This window comes from Cucurbita pepo, chromosome LG02, assembly GCF_002806865.2.
Source record: "Cucurbita pepo subsp. pepo cultivar mu-cu-16 chromosome LG02, ASM280686v2, whole genome shotgun sequence".
NCBI lineage: Eukaryota > Viridiplantae > Streptophyta > Magnoliopsida > Cucurbitales > Cucurbitaceae > Cucurbita > Cucurbita pepo.
In genome coordinates this window covers 12,977,065-13,004,100 of record NC_036639.1, presented here as the reverse complement: position 1 = coordinate 13,004,100, position 27,036 = coordinate 12,977,065, and the positions used below count along the sequence as shown (strand labels likewise).

Genomic DNA, 27,036 nt, shown 5'->3' with positions numbered 1-27,036 from the left:
TGGTTATCGGCCATAACATTACGGTAATTCTACATCAAATAATCATGTAATTAGTCATCGGGGACACCAAAAGTAATGTCACAAACGCAAGTAATCGTGACATTGTGATCAAATACTCATGTAATTAGTCACCGGGGACACCAAAAGTAATGTCACAAACGCAAGTAATCGTGACATTGTGATAATCATACGTTAAGTGATCGTGTAATTACCACCAAAATGACTAGAAGTAGGCTATCATAATAAGTGATGGTGTAATTAGTCTTTTAAGGTCACAAAAAATGAGGTATTGTTCTTTTTGTTCATGGTAGAAATAGACAAAGTCAAGTACAAAATTCTATATTTGGATGTTCATGTTATAAACAGTTATCGAACGAAGATGAAGGAGAAATTATGGTGGAAAAGGGATCAGAAATTTGAAACCAGAAGAAAGCTTTACCTATTTCAGGCATTTGCTGGATTGAGCTCCAATGGCGGTTGATGCCTTCTTTATAGACCCTCCTCCTCCATCAATTACCTTCAACAACACTCCATCCATTTCCCTTCCCTTTCACCCTGTTATTATCTTATTGTTCTCTGGAGGAAGAGAACAACAAGAACAAAAGATGGAGATCATCAATGGCCTCAATGTCTTCCTCCTCCTCGCCCTCTCTTCTCTTTTTTTCCCTGCCAATACCGTTTGCGTCCCTCGCAACTCCGCTCCGTTTGGTTCCCCTGTTGATTCACTTATTGCACCGCAAGCATCGCCGTCTATATCTTCATCACCACAACCATCGGTATCAACATCGTCATCACCACCGGCTCAGTCGCCAACCGACTCCGAAGACTCGGCACTAAATTCTCAAGAATCGTACTCCGATGCGGTGTCTCCCTCCGACATGGAATTCCCTTTCGATTCATATTCTTCATCGGAAAAATCGGAAGCATCGGAAGCATCGTCGCCTCAATCTCCATCATCAACACCACCGACTTCGGCGTCCTCCTCCGACGATTCGACCGTCCCAACCGATCTCGAAGAGATCTGCGATGTAACGAGCGATCCACAGTTGTGTACAAAATCGATTTCATCTCACATAGATGAATCAGAGGTGAATCCTACCTCTGCACTGAAAACGGAAATTGAGGAATCGATTAAAGAGGTGAGGAAAGCAGTAACAAAATTGAAGTCACTCCGTAAAAGTGCATCGAAAGTCGAAATCTCGTGCTACGATACTTGCTTGGAGACTTTCGATATGGCAATTTATGACCTACAATCTGGATTGGAATCAATCGACACTAAAGATACTGGTACAATGGAGAGCGTCCTCGCCGCCGTAATGTCTGATCTGACGACTTGCGATGATACTTTTATTGAGATGGGAGTGGATTCGCCATTGGACTATCTTAGCTCGAAGATGAGCAAATACGCCAGTAACTGCTTGGCGATTTCGAAATTGCTTCTGTGAGCGAAGACAGACTTGTTGTTCATCTTCTTCTTCTTCTTCTTCTTCTTCAACTGGACGTGTTCATTTGGAGAAGATCGATCAAGCATAATGATGATATCAGATTCTCCTCTGTGCATTTCCTGATGAATTGATTCTGCGAATCTTCTTGTTGTAATGAATGGATGGAAGAACTTTTCTGAACGGACTCATTGGTCTGAACGGACTCAATTGGCAATGGCAAAATATTATATGTTCAATGTATTTACCTATTTTCATCATTTTTTTTTTTTTTACTCCATTTTTGAATTTTTAAATTCATATTGCGATATTTTATTGGTTTTTATAAGAACAAATAAAGAAAAAACTCCTCCCTCCAAGTTTTTTAGTATACATTTTTTTAGTCAAAATATTATTTTTTATAATTTCAATTTCATCCCTAAATTTTAAAATATTATATTTTTATTATGTGTAGTTTTCATTTAGAGATCTTTTAATTAACTTTAATACAAATTAAAAAAAAATAATGACAATTAATTTATAAATTAATCAAAATTGAGAATATATGAAAATTTTAGATAAATATTAAAATATGGGGACTAAATTCAAATAAAAATATAATATTTTGCCTGAGTAAAGTAAAAGTAACTTGCACACATGTTAGACTCTTTGGTCTGGGTCAAATTGGAAGCCCAGCCGATGTCAGGAGCTATCACAATCTATTTCAACTAAATAATGACGCTATCACAATCTATTTCAACTAAATAATGAAAGGTTGCATATTTTCTTTTGACCATTTGACATACACGTCCAAAGATTACCATCTTTCTGGCCATTTGGGTCATCTTTCTGGCTTGCCATCTTTCTGGCCATTTGGGTCATCTTTCTAGCTTGGGTCATGTACACGTCCAAGGATTGCCATCTTTCTAGCCATTTAGGTCATCTTTCTGGGTCATCTTTCTGACTTAGGTCATGTACACGTCCAAGAATTACTATCTTTCTAGCCATTTAGGTCATCTTTCTAGCTTGGATCATGTTTACAAGAAAGTAGCACAAATTTGTTGTTGCATGGGCCTCTTTCCATGGTCATGTTTATAGCATAAATTTAGTTGGAGTCATGGGTCATGTTTACTAGCACAGATTTATGTAGCCATTTTGGAGCCTCGTGGGTCAAGTTGGAGTCATGGGTCATGTTTACTAGCATGGATTTAGTTGTAGCCATTTTGGAGCCTGGATCATCGGTCATGCTATGGGTTATGGGTTATTGGAGCCTGGGTCATCTTTGTGGTCAGGGTTATTGGAGCGTGGGTCATCTTTGTGGTCATGTAGTCATTTTTAGAGTAGAATAATTATTTAAATGAGTGAATCTTTAAATCTTACCCCACTAAAAAAGTCGAAATTAGTTTATAATTTTTTTTTATTTAAATAATAATTTTTTATATTATAAAAATTTATTATTATATATATAAAAATTCCTCGGTCAAAGTCGTTATTGGGCCAATTGGGCCAAACGCTAAGCCTGACGCATACGATCCAAACCCAACACCGAACGGATCTCGGCCCATGAGTGACTTGTCGGGCTCGGTGAGTGTGAAAGCGAAGGGGCTCGAAGCCTCTGATGGAGATATTAACAGAGGTCACTGCCATCGAATTACTTGTTCGACCCATCTTCTTCTTCATCTCTATCTTCGCCGTCGTTCGCTTCTTCCCTCGGATAAGGCCTCTCGGACTTTGCTCCGAATTCTCGGCAGGTTCTTCTTCACCCTATTGCTTTCTGTCCAGTTTTTCCGAAACCTTCAGCTGCAAAAATGGCCCATACTTTCACCTACACATCTGCCTCGTCTTTCAGATTAAACTCCCTCGTTTCTGTTCCCAATCCGAGCTCTTCTTCCGAGTCTCAGAAGCTCTTTCTTCCGTTGGAGAATTTCCATTCGAGGTACCTACTTTTGGTTGTCTTCGTTTTTTGTGTTTCGATTCAATGTTAGTTTAATTTGGTGTTTGAATGTGTTAGCGTCTTTGAATCGTGTTAGTGAGNCCTGTTCCGAATCCGAGCTCTTCTTCCGAGTCTCAGAAGCTCTTTCTTCCGTTGGAGAATTTCCATTCCAGGTACCTGTTTTTGGTTGTCTTCGTTTTTTGTGTTTCGATTCAATGTTAGTTTAATTTGGTGTTTGAATGTGTTAGCGTCTTTGAATCATGTTAGTGAGACGATGATGCATTGTTTGAATTGGTGCATTATTTAGTTTTAAGTTCGAAAATGGAAGGGTTTCGACGTCCAATTGGACTTTGGGTATTTGCAGATTACTGGTACCAATGGCACGCTTTTGGATGCATGATAAGATTGGGAAATTCTGGTTTTTTTTTTTTTTTTTTTTTTTTTTTTTAACCTCAATTTTGTTACCGTTCTACTCTTCTGGGGATGAACTTAAATTCAAACCCCTCTATTTTGTATTTTTTTTTTTCTTTTCTGCTGCAGAAGTTGTGTTCTCGTATTTCTCTATTGTTTTAATTGTAGCAGCAACGGGTAATGTCCTATTTGCAGGAAACTAGGAAAATTCGTTGGAGGTGGAAGAAACCTCAAGAATTCTCCTGTCAAAGCCATCTACTCAGGCGAGTTTTCATCATTGGATAAGAGTTCTCGCCGAGGACTTTGGTCTATAAGGTTTGCATAGATTGATGAACTTGGAATTTCCCCTTTCATTCTCTTGAGGCCAAAGAAGGCTATAATCATTACCAGTTATTGAAATACTAAGCATAGACATGTTGAAATTATATTTCTGTATGATTCATAGGGATGATGTGCAAATTCCATCTTCACCATACTTTCCAACGTACGCGCAAGGGCAAGGTCCTCCTCCAATGGTGCAGGAGCGCTTCCAAAGTGTTATCAGCCAGCTATTTCAACATGTAAGGGTATCGGCCCAGGTTTGGTGTAGCGCGTGTAGGTTGTTATCACTATCTTTTGATAATTTAATTTGCTTTTGGACTAGAGAATTGTTCGTTGTGGTGGTGCGGTTGATGATGATATGGCTAATATCATTGTTGCTCAACTTCTATACCTTGATGCTGTTGATCCCAATAAGGTTCCTTTTTTGGTTCTCAATCCATTTTAAGGAAGTATCTCATATACAGTTTGTTATCGTTTCTGCATAATTAATCAATTAACTAAATATTTTTGGTATGTTTAACAGGATATCATTTTGTATGTAAATTCCCCTGGTGGATCTGTTACAGCTGGTAATATTGGAATCAGAAAACTATTTCACCAATCATTTGTTCATTGGAGATTCGGATTAGTGTTATCCTTTAACCACTGATTCACTTGGATCTGTGCAGGTATGGCCATTTTTGACACTATGAGGCATATTCGACCAGATGTCTCTACTGTCTGCGTAGGACTAGCCGCAAGGTACAAGATTAATTGGAGCATCCGTACTTTTATGAGCTGATACATTCTGCTTTTTTTTGCAATTTGTTGTGGCATTGCTGAATTGTGTTGGGAAGAATTATTATCTAAACTAAAATAGTCGCATATAGCTTCCTCTTGGTTCCAATTATCATCTTTTTCTACTAGTTTTATGGCTTGCATAATATAGATACGTTTATGAAGGCTGCGTCTCTTGTACAGTGTATCAGTAACTTAGGAAAGTATGAGTGTAACAGCCCAAGCCCAAGCCCACCGCTAGCAGATATTATCCTCTCTGGGCTTTCCCTTTCGGACTTCCCCTGAAGGTTTTTAAAACGTGTCTACTAGGGAGAGGTTTCCATATCCTTATAAATAATGTTTCGTTCTCCTTCCCAACCAATGTGAGATCTCATAATCCACCCTCCTTCAGGGCCCAGCGTCCTTGCTGGTAGTGGTTCCCTTCTCCGGTATTGGTTCCCTTCTCTGATCGATGTGGGACCCCTGAATCCACCTCCCTTCGGGGCCAAGCGTCCATGCTGGCACACCGCCTCGTGTCCACCCCCCTTCGGGGCTCAACCTCCTTACTGGCACATCGCCCGATGTTTGGCTCTGATACCATTTGTAACAGCCCAAGCCCACCGCTAGCCGATATTGTCCTCTTTGGGCTTTCCCTCAAGGTTTTTAAAACGCGTCTGCTAGGGAGTGTTTCCACATCCTTATTAGAAAGAATGTTTCGTTCTCCTTCTCGCAATGAGCGAAAAGGAGAAGTTTTCCCACCATAAAGCTATTATCTGTAACCTCACCCTCATTTTTTAAAGTAATATGTTTGTTCTTATATTTGGTTCTCCGTTTGTTGTAATAATTGACAGTATGGGAGCTTTCCTGCTTAGTGCTGGAACTAAAGGTACAAGTTTTTAGTGTCATCAAATTTTGGAATTTTATTTTTGTAGTTCTTTTTAAATGACATATTTCTGTGTATTAAGTATGCACCTTCTTTCTCCTTTATTTGTGAAGGAAAAAGATACAGCTTACCAAATTCAAGGATAATGATCCATCAGCCTCTTGGTGGTGCTCAGGGTGGACAGACTGACATCGATATTCAGGTATCCTTGTATATCCTCTTGGATGATCAATAAAATATTGATAAACTTCTACAATTGTGGTATGATACTTCTAATACTTCCTTTGGTTGCATTATATTGTCAAGGTACTTCATATATAGGCTTTGAGGATGAGTTTGGAGCTAATTTGTTTTTGTTTAGTAAGCACTATCATTTCACGAGTCTTCAAGAACATTAAGAAAATGAAAATTTTAATGTCCAACTTGAACAAGTTTTTGGTAGGAGAATTTAGATTGTTTTTAGCAGGAATGTACTATTACCTTAGATGAGTAGATTATTGATTCTCTGATTTCATCCATGTTCATTTTAGACATTTTCAACAAAGCCCCTAAACTGCAACTTGCTTGGCAGGCAAATGAAATGTTGTATCATAAAGCTAATCTTAACGGGTATCTTTCCTACCACACCGGTCAAAGTCTCGAGAAGATTAACGAAGACACTGATCGCGATTTCTTCATGAGTGCCAAAGAAGCCGAAGAGTATGGACTCATAGATGGAGTCATCATGAATCCTCTCAAAGCTTTCCAACCTTTAGCAGCTGCAGCTTCCACCGAAAACGAGCCGGGTGCGTAAATTTCCTCCTGCTGTGTAGCAACCGGTTAGATATTCTTCTTCTTGTAGATTTAAATGCAAAAACCATCTTAGTGTATGCAGATTTTGACCATTATAACAACATGGCTTCCATGCTTTCATCTTAGAAAATCTTTAAATGTCCATTGAATTCCTGTTAGTTTCCTTACACCACCAAGATATTTTATTCAAATGCCCCTCAAGTTTTTGGTTGGTTGGGATGACAAGGATAATGTTAACCTGACACTTGGCAATGTCTGGTTGGGCGTTGGAAAAGATGCCGCCGACCCTATAAAAGACAGCATTATTATGAAGTCACTATCTTGATTGTGGATTAATATGCGTTAGGTTTCAATGAGAATTTCTAATGCATTCAGTAGCTTTCCGTATGCGTTGCAGGGAGGGTTTTATTACCTGTGAAATTGGCTGTTTCTGATATTTTAGTGCTCTTTTTTTCAATGGAGTTGTTGCATTATGGATGTGTTTCTTCACAAACTTGGGGCTGAACTAGAATTATTGGTCATTATTGATGATGTTTTCTCTTTTCCATCTTTCTTCTCATTATGTTTCCATGAAAAATCGAGAAAACGTCTTCTTTTAGTATGTTTGAAGTGAAAGATTGAGCTCAGTATCGATCATTTGCTTTCTCTAGAAGTAAAATGATCGAGAATATGTTTAAGAGATTTTGTTTCACTTAAACGTACTTTTACGTAAGATCTCACGTCGGTTGGCACGAAACATCCTTTACAAGGGTGTAAAACCTCAACAAACGAGCTATATATAAATCTTGAGGAAAAGTCCAAAAAGGACAATATCTTCTTGCGGTGAGCTTGGACTGTTATATTCTACTTTAAAATTATTGCTCGGAAATCGTGTAGAAGTCCATGTGAAAAAATAATTTGGAGATGTCTTTAAAGGCACGGTCAAAATATGTTTTTAATCGTTTGTCATTTGTGATTTTTCATCAAGAAAATTTTTAAAGTAGGTTAAAATATATTGATTAAATTATAAATTTGGTCCATATTTTTTTTTGTGAAAATTATTATTCAACTAATTTGAAATTTTATTCATTTTATAACTTATTCCTTAATACTATATCGTTTTAAATCTTATAAAATCGTTATTGTCACGGAACGTTTTTAAAATCAAACGATGTGTACAAAAACCATCATATTAGCCGTGAGTATAATAATATTTCTAATAGATCTATTTTCCTGTATCACGTCATTTCTAATCGCGTATGTTATTACACGATACGTGATATCAAACAAGGTAAATTTTGGGTTTACGAGTAAATTGTCTACTTCGTCTAATCAAAACGGAAACCTACTTCAACCTAACTAATAAAATATGTTTTCACATCACATCATTCTCTTATCAATAAATTTAACATTTTGTACCGACAATAAACTTTATAATAAAAAAAAAATATTTAGTATCCCGACTTTAAAAATGTTTATTTTAGTCATTTTAATCTTTTACTTTATTTTAATTTTAACAAATTAGTAATATAAGTTTGAGTTTGTATATTAACATGTTGATTTAAGGTGAAAAAAGTAACCTATCGAACATAAAATGGTTATGTTAAAAAGGATCTTCTCCCCCTTTTCTTTTTTTTTTTTTTTTTTTTTTTNAATACCTGTCCTACCTGTAAACGATTAACCCTTCTCTCTCTCTACCTACGTTATCCTCTAGAGATATTTTTAGAGGTCGTCCCGCTCACTAGGTCGTCAAGTTTGTGTTTGAGTTATTGAGAATTGTCTATTCTAGATTTGTGCGGGTTCTAATGTCGTGAACTCGCCGTCACAAGTTAGCTTGAGGGTAAACTTTAGAATCAGTTCAAACAACACCATCAATAGCCCAAGCCCACAACGAGTAGTAGAGACTTTCCCTCAGGTTTTAAAACGCGATAGCTATGAGAGATTTTCACACCCTTATAAAAAATGTTCTGTTCTCCTCCTCAACCGATGTGAGATCTCACAATCCACCCTCCCCCTTCGGGGTTCAGCGTCCTTGCTGACACACCGCCTCGTGTCCACCCCTTTCAGGGCTCAGCTTTAATACTATTTATAGCCGACCAAGCCCTCCACTAACAAATATTGTCTTCTTTGGACTTTTCCTTTCGAGCTTCCCCTTAAGGTGTTTGAAACGCATCTGCTAGTAAGAGATCTCCACACTCTTATAAAGAGAACGAAACATTCTTTATAACACCATAGAGCTATCTCGTAAGATTGGTTGAGATATATGTAACCTAAACTTGGATATTCTAGGATATACTAACAAAAAGTTATAAACCACATAAAGTTTTCTTTTTTACTCGTAAACCAAACATAGCATTAACACTCGTCAACCAACCCTTGTATGAAAAGACGTTACTCAACCATTACCAAATAAAGATAACTGATGATAGAAACTGGTGTAGGATTTCATATTTGCATATCGAGTACAACACGACCGGAAATTTGAACCCTTCAACTAAGATTTAGCCCTCTAAACCTTTTGAACTTAGAACAACATAAACAAAAATCAAGAAGGGGCAGCAGAAATTAGCCTAATTTCATCAAAAAAATAGCTTGAGAAAGGTTGAGGAGATGGCAATTCTTCAAGTTCATCAAAGAAATGATCATGATTTTCCACTTCTGTCTTGTTTGCCTTTTCTTCTTCTTCTTCTTCTTCTTCTTCTTCTTCTTCTTCTTCTTCTTCTTCCATACTTAATTCTTCTTCTTCTTCTTCATCACTTTGATCTTGATCTTGCTTTTCTAGCCCTTGATTTGGATGAACATCCTGATTTTGACCTTGATCCAACGGCTGAGGTTGAATCTGTTCTTGAGTTTGATCCAAATTAAGAGTAGAGATGTTGGGACCTGGATGGTTATGGGTTGAAGTGTATGTTATAATGAACATTGAACCATCTGTTTTGCATCTCTCAACTTGTTTCTTTGCAGAACAGCCCTTTGTTGTGCTACATCTGTAATAACCCCTAAAAACACCACCAAAACAGAGATAAACAAAGGACCAACAGAGCAAAAAACATGTTTTTGAGGGAGTTTTTAGCAAATTAAACCTTGGATATGGAGATCCCTTGATGGGTTTTTGACCATATTTTCTCCAAGACCAAAAATCAGGAGGAGGCCCTTCATTCTTCATCTTCCCTACGCCTATTGCAGCTTTTTTAGACCCAATCTTTACAGTAACCACAGTTTTTTGCAGGACCTTTCTGCAAAAACAGAAAAAGGGTTTTGTTTTTGGAAGAAAATGGATTGAAATAACCAAAAAGAACAAATTTTTTCAAATGGGTTTGGATTTTTTTGCCTTGAAAAGTTGGAAAAAAGAGGAAAAAACGAACCTTTTTTTGGAAGTTGCTTCTGGTATGAGCTGGGTTGAAAGATTGGTATCATTGTCATCATCTGGGTTTGGCTTTGGAGAGAGGGAATGAACAGAAGAAAGCTCCATGGCTATGGCTATGGCTATCTATGGCTATCTGTTCTTGTTCTTGTTGTTCTTCCTGTTCTTGTTGTTCTTCCTGTTCTTGTTGTTCTTGTTGTTGAGAATTTGAAGCAGGAAAATAAGAACAGAGGGATTGTTGAGCATTTGTTATGAAGAGAGGAAGAGAGAGTGAATGAAGAGAGAGAAAGAGAGTAGATGACAAAATCACCCTCCCAAGTTGCCATCTTTTGTTTCTCATCACTCATTTAATGGAGTTAGTGATAGAGGAAAAAAGAGATCCCTAAATTAATACCAACCTATCTTAATCACAACTAAATTATGTTCGTGTTAGTAATTGTGTAACAGCTCAAGTTCACCGCTAACAGATATTGTTCTGTCCGCTTTACCTCGTTGTGTATCATCATCAGCCTCATAGTTTTAAAACACGTCTGTTAGAGAGAGGTTTCTATACCCTTGTAAGAAATGTTTTGTTATATCGTCCGCTTTGTCCCGTTACATATTGTCGTTAGACTCACGGTTTTAAAACATCTCTAGTAGGGAGAGATTTTCATACTTTTGTAAGAGATGATTTGTGCTCTTCTCCGACCGATGTGAAATCTCACAATCAACCTCCCATAAGGGCCAGTGTCATCGGTCTAGCTCTGATGTCATTTGTAACAGCTCAACTTCACCCCGAGCAAATATTTAAATTAGGATGAAAATTAAGATGATAATTATTGTTACTAATTTAGGGATGGTGGGCCCCTATTATATTTTCCATTGGCTGCATGGCGCATTTGTGGGCCCTACTCCTTTTTAGCACGCATATACAATCCTATGGGTGGCAAATTTGGAATGTAATACGTTATTTTGTATTTTGTTTTTTAAAAAATATTAATGAATTTTTTATTTTTGTTGAAAAATATTTTAAAATTTCAAAAAAATTCAATAATATCCATAAATTAAAAATAAATAAAAAACTAAAAAGGTATTTTAACATTTTTTTTATAATAAAAACATAAAAAAATACCATTAAACTTTTAAATTTTTTTTATTAAAATTTAAAATATTATTTTTTAAAAATATTTAAATGATGTGATGTTATGTTCATGTAAGCAATTTACTAGTGTGACGTAAGAATTTAAAAGTTTATATAAAAAAAATAGAATTTATTAAAAAATTTGTAAGAGTATATATATATATATATATATATATATTTATTTATTTATTTGCTAATCAATTTATGAAAAGAAATATTAAGTGGTTTCTTATTTAAGAGAAAAAGCATAAAAAAAAATAATAATAATAAAACTTGAAAAGGGGAAAAAAAGCACTAATTCACATTCATAATGCCATACCCACCAACAAGTTAATGGAACTTTAAGGAATTTATTGAATCTCCTTTATATCCTCTCCACACAACATGTGGGAGCCCTATGCAAATTTTTATCATTTTTCATCTTTACATTTGCCAAATTCTATCCCGAACCGAACTAAATTAGATCGAACTTCATTACGACTTGTGCTAGCTTCCATTGAATTACGACCCGTTATATATCGTCGTCAGCCTCACGATTTTAAAACTCGTCTACTAGGGAGAGATTCCCACATCTATATAAGAAATGATTTTGTTTCCCTCTCTAACTGATGTGAGATCTCACAATTCACCCCCCTTAAGAGCCCAACGTTCTTGCTGGCACACCGCCCAGTGTCTGGCTTAAATACCATTTGTGACAGCCCAACCCTACCATTGACAGATATCATTCACTTTGGCTCGTTAAAACATGTCTACTAATGAGAGATTTCCACATCCATATAAGGAGTGCTTTTGTTTCCTTATTCAATCGATGTGAGATCTCACAATTCACTCCTTTTAAGGGGCCAACATCCTTGTTGGCACAGTGCTTGACTTAAATACCATTTGTGACAGCCCAACTCTACCATTAACAGATATTGTTCACTTTAACTCGTTAAAACATGTCTACTAATGAGAGATTTCCACATCCATATAAGGAAGACTTTTGTTCTCCTCGGTAATCAATGTGAGATCTCACATGGTCGAACCTTTCAAACCATTTGGACCATTTGTGATTTCAAAAAATTTAAAATTACCAAATTTTGAAAGAAATTTCCATATTTGAATTTTTGTTATAAGAATTATTGCCAAAATTACACAAGGCCATAATCAATTCTTCATGCAAATTCTTAGCCAAATTAGGCTTAAAAAGTAATCTAAATAATATTTCAAAATTTCAGAATAAATCTAAACTCAACTAAAAACAAATATATATATATATATATATATAGAAAATTAAATTATAAAATATTAAATAAATAAAAAAAGATCATGGCACAAATAGGCCCAAGAGCCCATGATGCTCCAAAAATACTTCATTGGCCCAACTACTTATATAAGTCTACGAAATAATTAGTTCGAATTTTTTAATTCAAAAAATTAAAAATTAAAAAAAGAAACAAGTTCGATCTAAAATAAAATAATTTTAGTCTCTTATAATTATGTTATTAGATTTTCAATTTAATGGATAAATCGTTAAAGTATCGATATATATATATATATATTTTTTAAATGAAGGTTAATATATACAAGGTTTCTTCCTTTGATACCACTTGTCACAATCGTACGTTTGATGGTAGCACACTTGTGATTGTGCGGCATTCACTTCCCAATAGTAAGTTAAGCCAATTCATTCTTGGGTTGCCTACGATATATGCTCGAGCTTCTGGCCCCGATTCAAAAACAAAGTTTTAGAAAATGGGAACAGAGAGATTTCGAATGAGAGTTTTGAAAGCAAGATTTGAGAGATTGAAATTGATGTTATATGTGATGCAAGCAAAAAGACACTTACAACGACTTACAGCATATAACTATTGGATAGGGAGAAGTTGACAAGACGGGGACAGAGATGGGGATGAGGAAGACTTTCAAGACTTTGCTCTGCCTCATAGATATCTCTAGTTAATACTCTATGCAAAAAATATATTCGTCTCGAGTACCTCTAATTATATGGAATACACAAATTATATACTCAATTCGGTTTAATCCAATCCACTAAGTTTTTTTTTTTTTTTTTTTTTTTTTTTTTTTTTTTTTTTTTTTTTTTTTTTTTTTTTTTTTTTTTTTTTTTTTTTTTNAAGCTTCTTCCTGGTATATTCGCTCCTACCATCACATATGGTCAGCTACGCCTGGTGGCACGAAATGATTGAGAACTTTGATGGGTCAAAACATTTTGTTCTTTGTATTCTATGAGTATTACATGATCGAATAATTCAAGGAGGAATGCACATGGATGGTTCTTTTAGGTAGATGACTCGTCGGGCCGTCAAGACGAGATTAATTTAGGAAAAAGAAGTTGAATAACTTATCTAAAGGAGTCGTCATTTCGATCGGGAACGCCACGTCATTTACAAATCCAGCATGTTTCCGATATGGTGGTTGTATATAATATAATAATCATGGGACAAAGTCAAAGTCAACTCATCCCCTAAAAAAAAAAGAAAAAAAATGTAGAAAATTATGTGAAAAATGGTATCTGATCTATTATCTTAACTTTAATGGGAATCTGATTACATTAACTAATTATTNTCCACTTTATGATAACAAGATTATTCCCTAAATTTTATAAACATTACTCAAAGAAATGTGTATATATATATATATATATATATATATATATATATATATATATATATATTTATTTATTTATTTATTTATAAACCAATCCAATTCTTTGTCTTCTACAAACCAAAGTTGCCACCATGGAAGCTCTAAAACCTTCCTTTTTGTTTCATCTCTTCGCCGTCAACCTTCTTGGCCTCTTGCTTCCCCTCTCCTTCCTCCTCCTCCTCCGCCTCTCCTCCGCCCTATATCTCCCCGCCCCGCCGCCATTGTTCCTCTCTCTCATTCTCTACCTCAATTCTCCTCTTCTCTTCCTTCTCGTTACTTTCGTTATCGTCTCCGCCCTCCTCCATTCCCTCACCGGTAAATCCATTCTCCACACTAACTTTCCCGGCCATGTCTCCCAACCACGTCTCTACGCTGCTTGGATTCTCCTCTGTACTTTTCAGGTACGTTAAAACAACCCAACTCAACCCAAAAAATTTAATTCGATTCCAAGCAATAATTTATTCATATTTGTTAATGATAGGTGTGTGTCGGTGTCGGAATCGAGGGAAGTTTGTCGATTGGCCTCAGCGACACGGTTGTCGGCCGTGTCGAGGGCGGCCTGTGGAGTAGGATATTGTTCTTTTTGGGACTTCACGAGTCTGTAGTGCACTGGACGAAGACGGTGGTGAAGCCAGTGGTGGACGACACTGTATTTGGGGAAACCCGAAAAGAGAGATGGTTTGAGACGACGGCAACTACGTTGAGCTTCGGCGGCCTCTGGTGGTGGCGGTTGAGGGATGAAGCGGAGGCGTTGGTGGTCGTGGCGGAACGAAAGTGGTTGATGGCAGCGGAGGAATTGGGTCCGGTGGACATTTTGGGTTGGTGCTTGTATTATGTCAACGTTGCCGTTGGAATTGCAAAGGTCGTTAATTCTGTTGCTCAGTTTTTGGATAAGGTTCGCTTCTCAAGAAAACAATCTAAAACCTATGAAGTTGTTCTTGAGGATAATGTCTAAATTATTTTTATCTAGAATAGTAATTAGATTTATTACCATATAATTGTATTTAATGGTAATTAACATATATTTCAAAATTAATGCAATTGTTTGATTGTTCTATGTTTCACGTTCCTAATATTTACGTGTTTTTCAACGAGGGAACATGTCTTAATTTCAGTTTAATATTAATTTTAAAAAATTATACGTTCCTTCGTAATCGACGGTTATAATTTTGAGTTATTTTTATAGTTTCGTTTTCTTACTTTTAATTAAAAATATCTATTTTACCCCCAAACACGAAGGGAATTCCTGATTTAGATAGAAAATAGGGTCAGGAACAAGTTTATATTCCCCGTCCTCACTCCAGTTCAATTCTCCGTCTCATTTAATATAAATATATTTTCAACCTATATTATAAATAATATTTATTATTTTTAGTTCTATTAAAAAATAAATTAGTTAATTATAAGCCAGTGGTAATGTTTGAACTAAAGTTAGATGATGTATTAGATTTTTTTTAATTGTTAAAATGTTTTAATATTAAAATTTAAAATTTTAAAAATTAAGTTTACATTTTATATAGGAAATGTATTGATTTATTAAAAATTTTATAAATTTTTTATTATTATTAAAGATTATATTATATTTATTATTTTTGTTGTATTAAAAAATAAATTAGTTAATTATAAGTCAAAATTAGATTTTTTTTAATTGTTAAAATGTTTTAATATTAAAATTTAAATTTTTAAAAATTAAAGTTAGCTCCATTTTATATAGGAAATATATTGATTTATTAAAAATAATTATAAATTTTTTATTTATTAAAGATTATATTAAAAGACAAAAATTTTAAAATAACTATTTTTAAAAAATAATAATATCTCGACATATTTTTAGTGGGAATCGTAAATAAATGAAGAATTTTATAGGATGTGGAGTGAAATAGGTGGTGGAGATAGGAACGGGGAAGGCTTTCCCGTCTCTGCCCCATAGACATCTCTAAACGGTGTAAAATTGTGAGAACGTTGTAATTTCGAAGAGAAATGGGCATTTGTGTAATTACTCAATAATTTAAGGAGGTTGATGAATTTGAGAAATAGGACAAAAAGGGCATTTAGCATAATTACTGAATAGTTGAAGGACCCATCGGAAACTTGGAATAAATTTTTTCTTGAATTTGAGTGCACAAAATCGTCCTGGATTCCTATATCTGAGTGGAGCCACGTCACTGTCCTCCGTACGTGTCGGCTTCAGACTCGGCCTCTCTTCTTCTTCTTCTTCTTCCTCAACCTCGATTCAGTTGCAGTCCCACTCTCGATGTGCCAACCATGGCGTCCAAGCAAATCGACTCCGACGCCAAATTCACTGTCAGTCTCTTTCTCTTTAACACATCCCCTTCCCTTGCGCTTCTCGATCCTTGCACTTTTTTCTTTCTTTTAATTTCACGATCGTTTAAGCAAGCAATCGGTGATCATTTTGTTTAGTATCCGAATGAAATTTGGTTGTGATTTCGAAATTCGAGGTTCTAGAGATGATACGACGGAAGTTCGTGTGTTTTTGGCTGGTTGATGTATGCGGCACAATCGTAATGGTTTTTGTATTCCTTGTTTTTTCCCGCGAAAATTTGTTGCAATGAAAGAGTTGATTAAGTGATCTGATCTAAGCTTTTTATTTGAGAATTTAATTGGTTCATTTGGTTCCTGAGTATATGATCGTACATCTATGCATTTTACCCCATTCTATTGCAATTTCATAGGGAGACAAATCGAATTTTGGTATTGAGTCCTTGACGAATCGGGTAAATTCGCTCAAAAGGCAAATTCAAGCCGAGAGAGTAGTTTCAGTAAAGGTATGTTGCAGAAATTTTGTTTGATTCGAGATTTCTTTTAAACTAGGGCAAGCCTTCTACATCCATGAAAAAGAGAAAAGGCTAAATTCATAGTATGCTTGTGCAGATGAAGCTTGAGAGCAATGCACTGAGGCTTGCAAGCAACGTTGCTCTGGTTATGTCTGCAACTTCTAGAAATGTTCCGTCATTTGTAGAAGAAAGTAGGAATGGAAAAATGCTTCTCTCAAGAATGGAGCTCCCTCTGTGTAAGTTATCTGGGATTGCTTCCGGTTCTGAAGATAAAGACTACATTAACAATCAGGAGGTAGTATACTCCATCAGTATTAAACTTCCATACGTTGAGAGATTACCTCCTTACACAACGTGGATATTTTTGGACAGGTATACCATTGTTTGAGATACTTTGCTCAATTGTTCTCTCTTAAAATTAGCTTTAGCAGTCTAATAATTTATATTCTTGAAGTTGTCTCTGTTTCACAAGAAGGGAAGATAGATATATAGTAAAGAATATGTACTTTGTTGTGGTGTTTCTATCATATCCATCTCAAATTTGTCTCTCACAGCACAGGAATCAGAGAATGGCTGAGGACCAGTCGGTAGTCGGAAGAAGACGCATTTATTATGACCAGCATGGCAGTGAAGCCTTGATCTGTAGTGACAGTGAGGAAGAACTTGCAGAACCCGAGGATGAAAAACATGAGTTTTCTGAGGGTGAAGACCGTGTTCTACAGTAAGCTTAATTAGATATTGCTTGATGCCTGGTTTATTATGAACTGTATTTCTTGTTCTTCTGCTTAATTTATTCAGCGGTGATTTCTAGATTTTTTTTTTTTTTTTTTTTTTTTTTTTTTTTTTTTTTTTTTTTTTTTTTTTTTTTTTTTTTTTTTTTTTTTTTNTGTGTGTGTGTGTGTGTGTGTATTGGTCATTTCATACCTGGAGAAGCACATTTTAGTTCCCAGTATTTTCAACCATTCGTACATGTCTTCCTGTTTCTTTATTATATTCCTAGATTATTGATACACTTCTATTTTGGAGACCAAATGAGATTGACCTGTTGTTTGAGGCTTTCTGTGGGAGGAGGCAATGCAAGACTCAAATATATTAGATAAATTGAAGTGGCTTTGCCTGGTTATTTATTACTTTAAAACAGACTCAGAGCTGTTAAAGTCGATTCTTTTTCTTTGTTGCTTTTGCCAGGATTATTATTCAGGAACATGGAGTAGGCGAGGATGTACTTCAAATTTTAAGTCATTCCATTGGCTGTACCACTTCAGAAATCCAGGTAAGGTGGCTAAAAATGGCAACATACACTAGTGCTGAATAGTCATGCATCTATAAGTGTATACATATTTGTATGTTATGTACAAGTTTGAACTGTCAAAAAACTAAATTTCAATTGTCCATCCTTTTTCTATTGCTTGAGTCACAACTTTTCTGAGATTTTCAGGAGCGGTTTAATGTCCTTGAGGAAAGGAATTGCAAAACGGATTCAAGTTCTAAAGCTTTGGAAGAATTGAAGTCTAGCAAGGGAATATCTTTATACAAGAGCCTCAGTTCGACATTAGATTCTTTTGATAACCTCTTTTGCCGTCGCTGTATGGTAAGCGATTTTTAGTTTTTCCGTTCTCATTCTTATTTGTTTAAGCAATAATGTTTAGAATAGTTTCGAACACTTTTTGCTTTTCATTTTGGTCCTCAGAGTTTTTGAAATTCTATGTTGATTCTTTGAAATTTTAATCCATGTCGTACAGATTTTCCTGTAAGTAGGGCCATTTTTAGTTATCTTAAAATTCAATTGGGCTAGCTTCCGCTGCAAATATAATAGCCACGAACTAAAACCAGGCAATCCTCCTAATAATAAAGAGGAATGACCAATTGAATATCAGCTAAAAACTTAAAGACAAATCGAAGTTTAGATGATTATATAGTAAGCTGAAAGTGAGTTATAGTTTAGGGACTAAATATCACAGTTTAATCATAATAATTAAAATTTCTAGACGTACACATTTAGTGGTTTCTGATCATTCTTTTGCTCACCTGTTGTATTGCATCCTACTGACAGCTATTTGATTGCCGTCTACATGGGTGCTCTCAATCGTTAACCTATCCTGTAAGCAACTGTGTCTACGTTCTCATTTCCTTTTGTCGCTTGTGTAATTGTCTTATTATCAACGAGTTTACCGAGAATCTTGTTTCACAGATTGAAAAGCTGCTTTATTGGCCTGAACATGAGGAAGAAAGAAAACCTTGCAGTAACCAATGTTTCCTTAAGGTAAAGTTTCTTCTTGTCTCTTGATGTTTTCTAGCACAAACCACTTAGCACCTCATAAATTTTCCATCCAACTCATACCACTGATATGACCCAGTTGTTTCAGAAATTATCTATAATTGGTGAACAAAAGGAAGGAGTATTCTGCATCATATTGGAGTTTGATATGCTTAATTGTTGTAAGATACACAATGAGACAAATAGTTGATGGCGTGCTGAATTTTCTGAGCGCTCGTCTGCTATATTGTTAATAGCATCATCTTTTACTCGTATAGTGTGCTTGGCCTCCTTACATGCATCTATAACTAGCCAAATTCGGCAATATAGTTGTTGTTCTTGCAAAGTTGTTTTCAGGTTCAATGTCCATGTCTGCTTCTTTACATTAAGATACTTGACAGATCCTTAATGTTATTTCCATATATTCATTGCTTGCAGCAAACACAAGGGAAAACTCCAGAACGAAGTAACAAGAGACCAAGATCATCCAGACCTGAAGAGTCAAGTGCTCATGTTGATGCTGACATCGTACAGAATGAAAGATGTCTTGCTGAAAAACTGATATCCATTACTCCTGAATCCATTTCTGTGACTGAGACGACCATAGGCTTAAATTCAGATGCTTCTGTAGGAGCTGCTATCAGTCCTGAAACTGGGACCAAGCAGAGAGCCGTGGAGCACCAAAATAAGGTTTCAGCGTCAAATGACCCTGAACTAATTTCTAACAATTCTTCAGATTGCAAGAAACAAAAAATGTTGTCAGCCACGGATGTTGTAAATGCCCCTAATGACACCATCCCTGGACTCTGCAATATTACCAGCACCAGATATAAGCATGAGGATATACATGGACTTCCAAAAATTGAACTTCAAAGGAATGATATATCCTTGAGTGAAGCCACCGGACAAGCTAAGGAGAAAGTTCCTCCCTCAGATATTTCTTCATGTGATAATTTGGACACTAGCAGTTATAGCACTGTAGAAGTCAAGGAATTGTCAACATTGAAGTTGTCGGTTGAAGCTGTCAATGAACAAGTTGAAGGAACATGTGAAAGTTCGGAGTGGAAGCTCATGGAAAAAGAATTGTACATGAAGGGAATAGAAATATTTGGAAGAAACAGGTGGGTCCTTAGACTTACTTGTGCTTATGGATACGAGATGGTAGTCAATGCCTTCAGTTGAAAAGGATAAGGGATTAGCTATCCAATAAAATTTGATATTGGTTTTGAGGCTAGGAAGATCCTTTGAGACGCTAATCTCCCTGCGTAACTTTGGGATATATGAATGTATAGCTAGAACTTGACTGGTCAGCTATTCTCTGCTCATCATGAATTTCACATGAAACAATATGAAATTTTGGGACAAGATCTTGCTTAATTAGACTCGCATTTATATTTGTTTCTCTAAATGGAACTCAAGTCTATTCTAACAACAGTTGTAGACTAATCGTATTGTTTCCTCGAGACTTTTTTGATTTCTATATGTAAAATTTTGGTTGTAGTTGCCTCATATCTAGAAACCTACTCTCTGGATTGAAGACTTGCATGGAGGTATTCAATTACATGCACAATGGTGGAGCTTCAACTTCCCAAAGATCGAACAGCACGCTAAACTCAAATGCAGATGACAATGGAAAAACTGATATTGACTATAAGGTAAACTGCACATAAATGAAAACAAGAATTAAAACATTTTTTCCCTTGAGATTTTTCTTTTGGAGGGGCGGGGGGTGTATTTATATTAATGTTTCTCATATTTTAAGAAGTACTAAATTTCTTAACTTTGTTATTTCTGCAATTTTTTGTAATTACACTATTGAAAAACTCATCTTTATCATTTCATCTTGTTGCTTTGCATCACTGAAAAAACAACAAAATCTAAGCATTTTCCCTCACCTCTTCTTTCTTGTGTTAGGAACAGGACATGCGAACTAGATCACGGCTACTTCGTAAACGAGGAAAGGCACGGAAGCTCAAGTATTCTTGGAAATCTGCTGGTCATCCATCATTTTGGAAAAGGATTGCTGATGGAAAAAATCAATCTTGTAAACAATATGCACCGTGTGGATGCTTGTCTTCATGTGGAAAGCAATGCCCTTGTCTTCATAATGGAACCTGCTGTGAAAAATATTGTGGGTATGATTTTTCTAATGCTTGGTTTTTAGTTCATAATTGCACCCCACCCCCCTCCCCCGTGTTGAACTGTACTTCAATCTATTGTATGCTCTTGCTAGTTAAGCTTTTTTAGTTGCCTGACATTTACGAGACTTTCTTTCTGGAAAGGCCACAGTTAAACCAGCATTTAAATTACATTTCAGGTGCTCAAAAAGTTGCAAAAATAGGTTCAGGGGATGTCACTGTGCTAAGAGTCAATGCAGAAGCAGGCAGTGCCCATGTTTTGCCGCGGGACGTGAATGTGACCCTGATGTATGCCGAAATTGTTGGGTCAGGTATTGGGTCTCGAACCACTTTACTTCAACTTCTGATGGATATGCATTTATTCATATATATCGGTGAATATTAATGCAGAAGTTTGCTAGCAACTTCACTGAAGTTCAGCACACTTTTGGTCCATCTTGGTTCACTGGGATTTATTTTGGGGCCACTATATTCCACATGAAAGAGAACACTTTTAGATATATTATTTATAGAGATTTCATTAGTTAATCTTCCAGGGAACGGAATTTCACATTGTTATACTTAGTACATTGATGCCATGGGAAGTTCGAACATTTTCTTAATCTAATATGATCAACCTATCAACCTGTTCACTTATTTCTGCAGGAAACATGAGTATTTTTAAGCACGAACACACACATAAGTGTCCAAAATTGGTCCGATAGAACTTGTGTTTGACATCTATATTTCATCTGGTTGTAAATAACTTTCTGGTCCCTGACAATGCTGCCTATATGTCCAATTTTCATAGTTGTGGCGACGGTTCACTGGGAGAGCCACCTAGACAGGGAGATGGCCAGTGTGGTAACATGCGGCTCCTCCTAAGGCAACAGCAGAGAGTGAGAAATTTAACGTTTAAATACTTCAATCTATTGGAATTAATTCAAGAATTGTATACATTATTTTCTCAATTTCCAGATTCTCCTGTCCAAGTCTGATGTTGCTGGATGGGGAGCGTTTTTGAAGGTCAGACACTAGCTTTGTATTCTGTTCTTGTGTTCAAATAATATCCTGAACCAGGGGAAAATTTGATTTCAGAACTCCGTCAACAAGAATGATTATCTTGGAGAGTATACAGGGGAATTAATCTCACATCGAGAAGCAGATAAGCGTGGGAAAATTTACGATCGTGCAAACTCTTCTTTCCTTTTTGACTTGAATGATCAGGTAAATGGGCTTCTTTCACGTTTATGCCATATACATATTCTACAGCTTTCTATATATATATATATGGACGAATTAGTCCAAATCCTTACCTAGAAATATCAATATTTGATTAATCCAAGTTCATGTAGTTTATTATTTTTTTTCTTTGGTTTGATTGTCTAGAGGAAAAAGATCTTTTAGATCTCTTTCCTTTTTTTACAATTTTCGTAGAATAGCGTAATTTTATTTTTCCTATTATTTGTATATTTATGTTCCCTAGATTATCTTGAGTCTAAGCTTAAAGAAAAAAAAAAACAAAAAAAACAAAAAAAAAAAAAAAAAAAAAAAAANTCGAAAACTAATCAATGATGACCCTCCATGGATTCGCCTATATAAGCCGAAGCTAAAGGTTGAAATATAAGAGCTTGAATACCAATGATAAATAATCCAAGGAACATATCAGGTATGGGAACACTACTAAAAGTACTAAAAAAAAACTAATATATTTCCAAAAAGTAAAAAACAAAGTGATAAGGGTTTTGTAAAATCTTCTAAGATGTTAATGGGTAAAAGGATTGGAGCTGGTTGAATGTATTTACCGAAATAACTTGGTCCTTTTTTTGCTCATATATATATATATATATATATATATATATATATATATTAATTAGGATACTTTGTGAACTGGACCCTGAACTACAAATTCCATTGCAACATTATTCTAAATATCAGAAGTTTTCTATTTCCACAGTATGTTCTAGATGCCTATCGTAAAGGAGACAAGCTAAAGTTTGCAAATCATTCATCAAACCCCAACTGTTACGCGAAGGTAAGCTAAGGCTGGTATCGGGAATCTCCCATGAAACCTGAAATTCTCAGTTCTCGTTGTACTTCTACAAAGGAAATAGCTCATTCTTTTTGCTGGCTTGAACAGGTAATGTTGGTGGCAGGAGATCATAGGGTAGGCATTTTTGCCAAGGAGCATATTGATGCTAGTGAAGAGCTTTTCTATGATTACCGCTATGGACCCGATCAAGCGCCTGCATGGGCTCGAAGACCTGAGGGTTCCAAGAGAGACGATGGATCAGTTTCCCAAGGGAGAGCAAAGAAACACCAATCTCATTGATTTGCCATTGGCAAGGTTTGGATGCATAAACCATGTCCGTGTCCATGCTTGCTACCTATTATGCTTTTAAGAAGTTATAGAAACAACCATAAATGTTAATATGCATAGGATTATTCTAGGATATGATATAAAACGCTAATAAAACGTGAGAAATAATGTTGAACATTATGTAATTGTATACCGATTCGGTATCATTTTATGCAAATCGGGCAAACTGATTTGCACATAGACAAACTAACTTGTATCTTGAAGATGCTGGATTGAAATGATTGTTGGTTTGGTTTTTCAGTTTAGGATTTTTGATTATTAGTACTATTAGGTAGCTTATCATTGAAGCTAATCCTGAAAGTTTAGAGCCATTAGGATAAACTAAGTTACATATTTGATTTGTATTAGTTTTTTTCTTGGCGTAATATTGCATCATGTGGTGAATAGAAAAACAAGCCAAATTGATCAAATGAGTTCATTTTGCTATCTTGGACTTTCAAGGCAGCTAAGGAAATGGAATTGTGAGACCATAAATAAAGAATCGGTGAAGGAGGATCAGGAGTCTCCCTTATAGTTGGTTTTGGCTTTCCTGTCCCTGAATTGATTCTTTCACAGTAAAGGATCAACTAGTTAATTTATTAGTAATTTCTCTCAACCGTTGCAGGTTTTAATTGTCTCCTATATATATATATATATATATATATATATATATATATATATATATATAATCAAGCCATTTCACATGTTGAAAACAAGGGAGGTATATGCAACACAGGGAGGTATATATACATATGTATATCCCTTTTAATTTGATTTTAGTTGACAAATCAAGTTGTTTCACATGTGAAAAAGGTGTATGTATATGTGTATATATCTCTTTAACTCGGTCTTAATTGAGAAATCAAGCTATTTGACGAGTCAAAAAGAGAAAAAATGTATTCAATTCAAAATTCAAAACGGACTAGTGGAAAAGGTTTTATTTTATATTAAAAAATAGAGAATATTTTATTTGACTTTGTTTACCTTGCCACTTGTCGACTATTTATTGAGAAAAAATAATTTGGATAGATAACATTCTTAAATTAATAATAAAAAGTAAATATACATATTTATCTAATTAAAACTTATTCCAAATGCTTAATGGTAATTATAAAACTCAGAAATAATATCCACTAAATGTTCAATAATCATAATAAACTTATATAAACATATTTTAAAGAACCCGGGATGACTTCTTCTAAAAAGCAATTAACAATAACACTAGATTTATGTTCTAGAAACCGAAAACAGTTTGTAAAATAGCTCCATAATATTTAAATAAGGGCAAACACAAGAAACAAAACGACATATGCCGATAATATTATTAAATGAGTTCAAACAGTTTTGTACAGTTAAAAGGAGAGAAAAACTGTAAAAACGTTTCACTTTTTGTATGGTAACGAACCCATTTATCAATAGAAAATTACGTTGAAACACGCAATTCTCTACATCTATGCCATTTGTCAAGAGAAGACTATTTTAGAGAACATGATTATTTTATGAAGAAAAGAAGAAAAGAAGAACAGAATCAGCATGTTGTGGAAGAGGAATAAGACGATTTAACACATTGGATAAGCTAAATTGCCCACGGAACCAAGGGGCAAGCAGGTCAAATTTGTTCAAAGATAAGCAATAGAAAAATTAGCACATGGAGTTTTAAGATTACTTTTGACTTGTAGGAAATTAAATAAAGCATTAATTAAAGGAGACCATATTCACAGTATTTCTACCTTTTTCCAATTTCCTACCAACTCCACCCTACAAATATCCAGCGGCAAACAACATTGAGAAAGTCCAGAGAGAAGCTTCAAAATAAATCAGAAAGAAGGTTCCAGGAAGCATACCGAGGATAAAATCGAACAAATTCAATGAAGAAAAATCAACCCCATGAATGATTGCATAATGGATTAGTATAAGCCACAGTACTCACCTGGGTTTCTCCAGCGTATTCTTTATCATCTGGGATAGCCACGAACCAGAATCAACCACGAGACTTTTTGATTCAACTGTAATGCACCAATTCAAAAGGAAAGGCGGCAAATTCCTGACAGTCAAGATCAAATTTGTGATAGAGATATATAATTGGATTGGACACAGATCAGAACTAACAGAAGTTCTAATAGCAACATACAAGAGGCATGTAACGAGCTGCAGAATTAATAGGAAGCAGCAGAGCGCTTTGCATTAACAATATTCAATACATAAGACCAAATTCTATGTCAGTGGTATCCACTAACATCTTGCTTTCTGCAATTAGCCAGTGGGAAATCGCTAGAGCAAACATAGAATTTGAATACAGATAATATCAGATTATCATTACCATAAACCAAAAACACATGTAGGTGGTAGACTTTTCTCGACTATTCCACACTTGCAGATACACAAACCTCTATTACATGACACGCAAACACCAACACATAGCAGAATACTAAGATCTGCGATAAATTCACAAACGACCACTAGACAAGAGACTCGCAAGTGTGGCTTTAAGAGGGACTTGACTTAACATAGAAACATGTCAGCAGCGGGCAGAACTGGCCGAGAGAACTCCCACGGCTTCAAGAGAGGATCAGGAATTTCAGGGATATCCATAGCAAGTCCGCTAACCTCCTCCACAATTTGAAGGACCGAGTTCAGGGACTGCAGACGATCAGTCAGCTCCATAGCTTGAGCCCTGAGGACATTGTTCATGTTGTCGACCTGGACAAACGCTTGCTCCTTGGCACCAATGCTTTGCAGAAGCTGATTATTCGCAATTTGCAATCGGCTAACCTCGCCCGTGAGATCCTCCACTTGCTTCTGCTTCCTCATCCGAGATCTCCGAGCCGATTCTCTGTTAGATTGCATCCGCTTCCTCTTCCTCTCATCAGGAATGGCAGGTGGCGAACCTCCATTAGAACCCAAGCTGGTTTGCCTTGGAATAGAAGCCATATAATTCTCTCCTTCAAGGACTTCCCGCCAAAATATTACCAAATAATCTTCTCGAGTCAAAAATTATATTAGTTTCTAATCTGATAAAAATCAAATGAATCTTCCGATCGACAACTCAGCTACCGTAAGAAGAGATGAATCAAATTCCACCACGACGAATTAGGCGATTAGTTCATGAGAAGACGTAGAACCAGTACAGAAACACAACCGAAAACGAGTGGAGGATACGAATACGTCGCCTTAGTAAAGATAACGTCATAGAAAGCCTAAAATCATCGAGGTAACCAACAAAACCCTAGGAAAGAAGTACTTAACCTCGAATCGTCAAACCAGAGCAACAGAGAAACACGGAGGACGGAAAATGAACCAAGGAACAGCCAAGAAACACGGAGGACGGAAAATGAACAACAAAATCGAGAGCGAATCAAGAACTCCGACAAAGATTTCAACAAACAGAATCTCAAAGATTCGAATTCAAGAACATGAAGAATTGGAAAAGAAACGCAAGAACAAAGAAAGAAAGAAGAAAAGGAAAAAGACTCGAAAAGAGAGAAAAAGAAAAAGGAAAAAGGAGACTTAGCTTAATGGTTGGAAATGGCGACTGCGACTGCGACCTGCGAGCAAAATGCGAGGCGAAAGAAGGTTAGGCAAGGCGTGGAGAGGGGCTTTTATAGGCGAGGAACGTGAAGGGCTCAACTAAATAATTCGGATATTTTAATGACATTTTTTTAATTAAAAAATGAGAAAAACGTAATTTTAAGGCATCCCGTCGGTGTCATAGCTGGCATGGGATATGACGACAGCATGGAAGTAACTGTCGCTTACTGTCCACTTGTCTTTTTTTTTTTTTTTTTTTTCTTCATAATTTTCATTAAATAAAATAGTTAAAAAATATATTTTTTTTACAATAATCTTTGTAATTATTTATCCCTAAACTCTAATGGTTGCATT

The 27,036-nt window shown here is 35.7% G+C and overlaps 6 protein-coding genes across 9 annotated transcripts; 4 read left to right on the top strand and 2 right to left on the bottom strand.

Annotated features, from left to right (window-relative positions):
* The first annotated feature begins 243 nt into the window (after positions 1 to 243).
* Positions 244 to 1,685, top strand: LOC111788958 (pectinesterase inhibitor 10). The gene has a single exon (XM_023669553.1). The coding sequence runs from the start codon at positions 471 to 473 to the stop codon at positions 1,443 to 1,445; it is 975 nt and encodes a 324-aa protein (XP_023525321.1). The 5' UTR covers positions 244 to 470; the 3' UTR covers positions 1,446 to 1,685.
* Positions 1,686 to 3,064: 1,379 nt separating this feature from the next.
* Positions 3,065 to 6,853, top strand: LOC111789086 (ATP-dependent Clp protease proteolytic subunit 5, chloroplastic-like). 2 transcript variants are annotated; one of them, XM_023669730.1, is made up of 10 exons: positions 3,065 to 3,286; positions 3,457 to 3,527; positions 3,961 to 4,080; positions 4,211 to 4,325; positions 4,409 to 4,501; positions 4,610 to 4,655; positions 4,755 to 4,827; positions 5,694 to 5,728; positions 5,839 to 5,927; positions 6,297 to 6,853. In XM_023669730.1, exons 1-10 carry the CDS (start codon positions 3,230 to 3,232, stop codon positions 6,516 to 6,518), a joined length of 921 nt encoding a protein of 306 aa, XP_023525498.1. In that variant the 5' UTR covers positions 3,065 to 3,229; the 3' UTR covers positions 6,519 to 6,853. The 2 variants fall into 2 exon arrangements, with proteins under 2 accessions (XP_023525498.1, XP_023525499.1); XM_023669731.1 differs by lacking the exon at positions 3,457 to 3,527 and having other exon boundaries at positions 3,065 to 3,357.
* Positions 6,854 to 8,898: 2,045 nt separating this feature from the next.
* Positions 8,899 to 10,201, bottom strand: LOC111787524 (probable WRKY transcription factor 27). Its single transcript, XM_023667511.1, has 3 exons — positions 9,862 to 10,201; positions 9,580 to 9,732; positions 8,899 to 9,495 (listed from the first exon to the last, which is right to left on the bottom strand). Exons 1-3 carry the CDS (start codon positions 9,966 to 9,968, stop codon positions 9,042 to 9,044), a joined length of 714 nt encoding a protein of 237 aa, XP_023523279.1. The 5' UTR covers positions 9,969 to 10,201; the 3' UTR covers positions 8,899 to 9,041.
* A 3,517-nt stretch (positions 10,202 to 13,718) lies between these two features.
* On the top strand, positions 13,719 to 14,581 carry LOC111788496. Its single transcript, XM_023668833.1, has 2 exons — positions 13,719 to 14,027; positions 14,108 to 14,581. The coding sequence occupies exons 1-2, from the start codon at positions 13,719 to 13,721 to the stop codon at positions 14,579 to 14,581; spliced, it is 783 nt and encodes a 260-aa protein (XP_023524601.1).
* A 1,190-nt stretch (positions 14,582 to 15,771) lies between these two features.
* Positions 15,772 to 23,420, top strand: LOC111788624 (histone-lysine N-methyltransferase EZA1). 3 transcript variants are annotated; one of them, XM_023669026.1, is made up of 17 exons: positions 15,772 to 15,930; positions 16,320 to 16,412; positions 16,519 to 16,793; positions 16,981 to 17,142; positions 17,610 to 17,694; positions 17,860 to 18,012; positions 18,475 to 18,522; positions 18,613 to 18,684; positions 19,117 to 19,799; positions 20,180 to 20,333; positions 20,599 to 20,813; positions 20,996 to 21,127; positions 21,607 to 21,694; positions 21,774 to 21,821; positions 21,894 to 22,022; positions 22,753 to 22,830; positions 22,936 to 23,420. In XM_023669026.1, the coding sequence occupies exons 1-17, from the start codon at positions 15,892 to 15,894 to the stop codon at positions 23,125 to 23,127; spliced, it is 2,646 nt and encodes an 881-aa protein (XP_023524794.1). In that variant the 5' UTR covers positions 15,772 to 15,891; the 3' UTR covers positions 23,128 to 23,420. The 3 variants fall into 3 exon arrangements, with proteins under 3 accessions (XP_023524794.1, XP_023524793.1, XP_023524795.1); XM_023669025.1 differs by having other exon boundaries at positions 20,593 to 20,813; XM_023669027.1 differs by lacking the exons at positions 15,772 to 15,930; positions 16,320 to 16,412 and having other exon boundaries at positions 16,656 to 16,793; positions 16,976 to 17,142; positions 20,593 to 20,813.
* A 1,875-nt stretch (positions 23,421 to 25,295) lies between these two features.
* LOC111789364 (bZIP transcription factor 53-like) lies at positions 25,296 to 26,721 on the bottom strand. The gene has a single exon (XM_023670115.1). The coding sequence runs from the start codon at positions 26,083 to 26,085 to the stop codon at positions 25,657 to 25,659; it is 429 nt and encodes a 142-aa protein (XP_023525883.1). The 5' UTR covers positions 26,086 to 26,721; the 3' UTR covers positions 25,296 to 25,656.
* Positions 26,722 to 27,036: the final 315 nt, after the last annotated feature.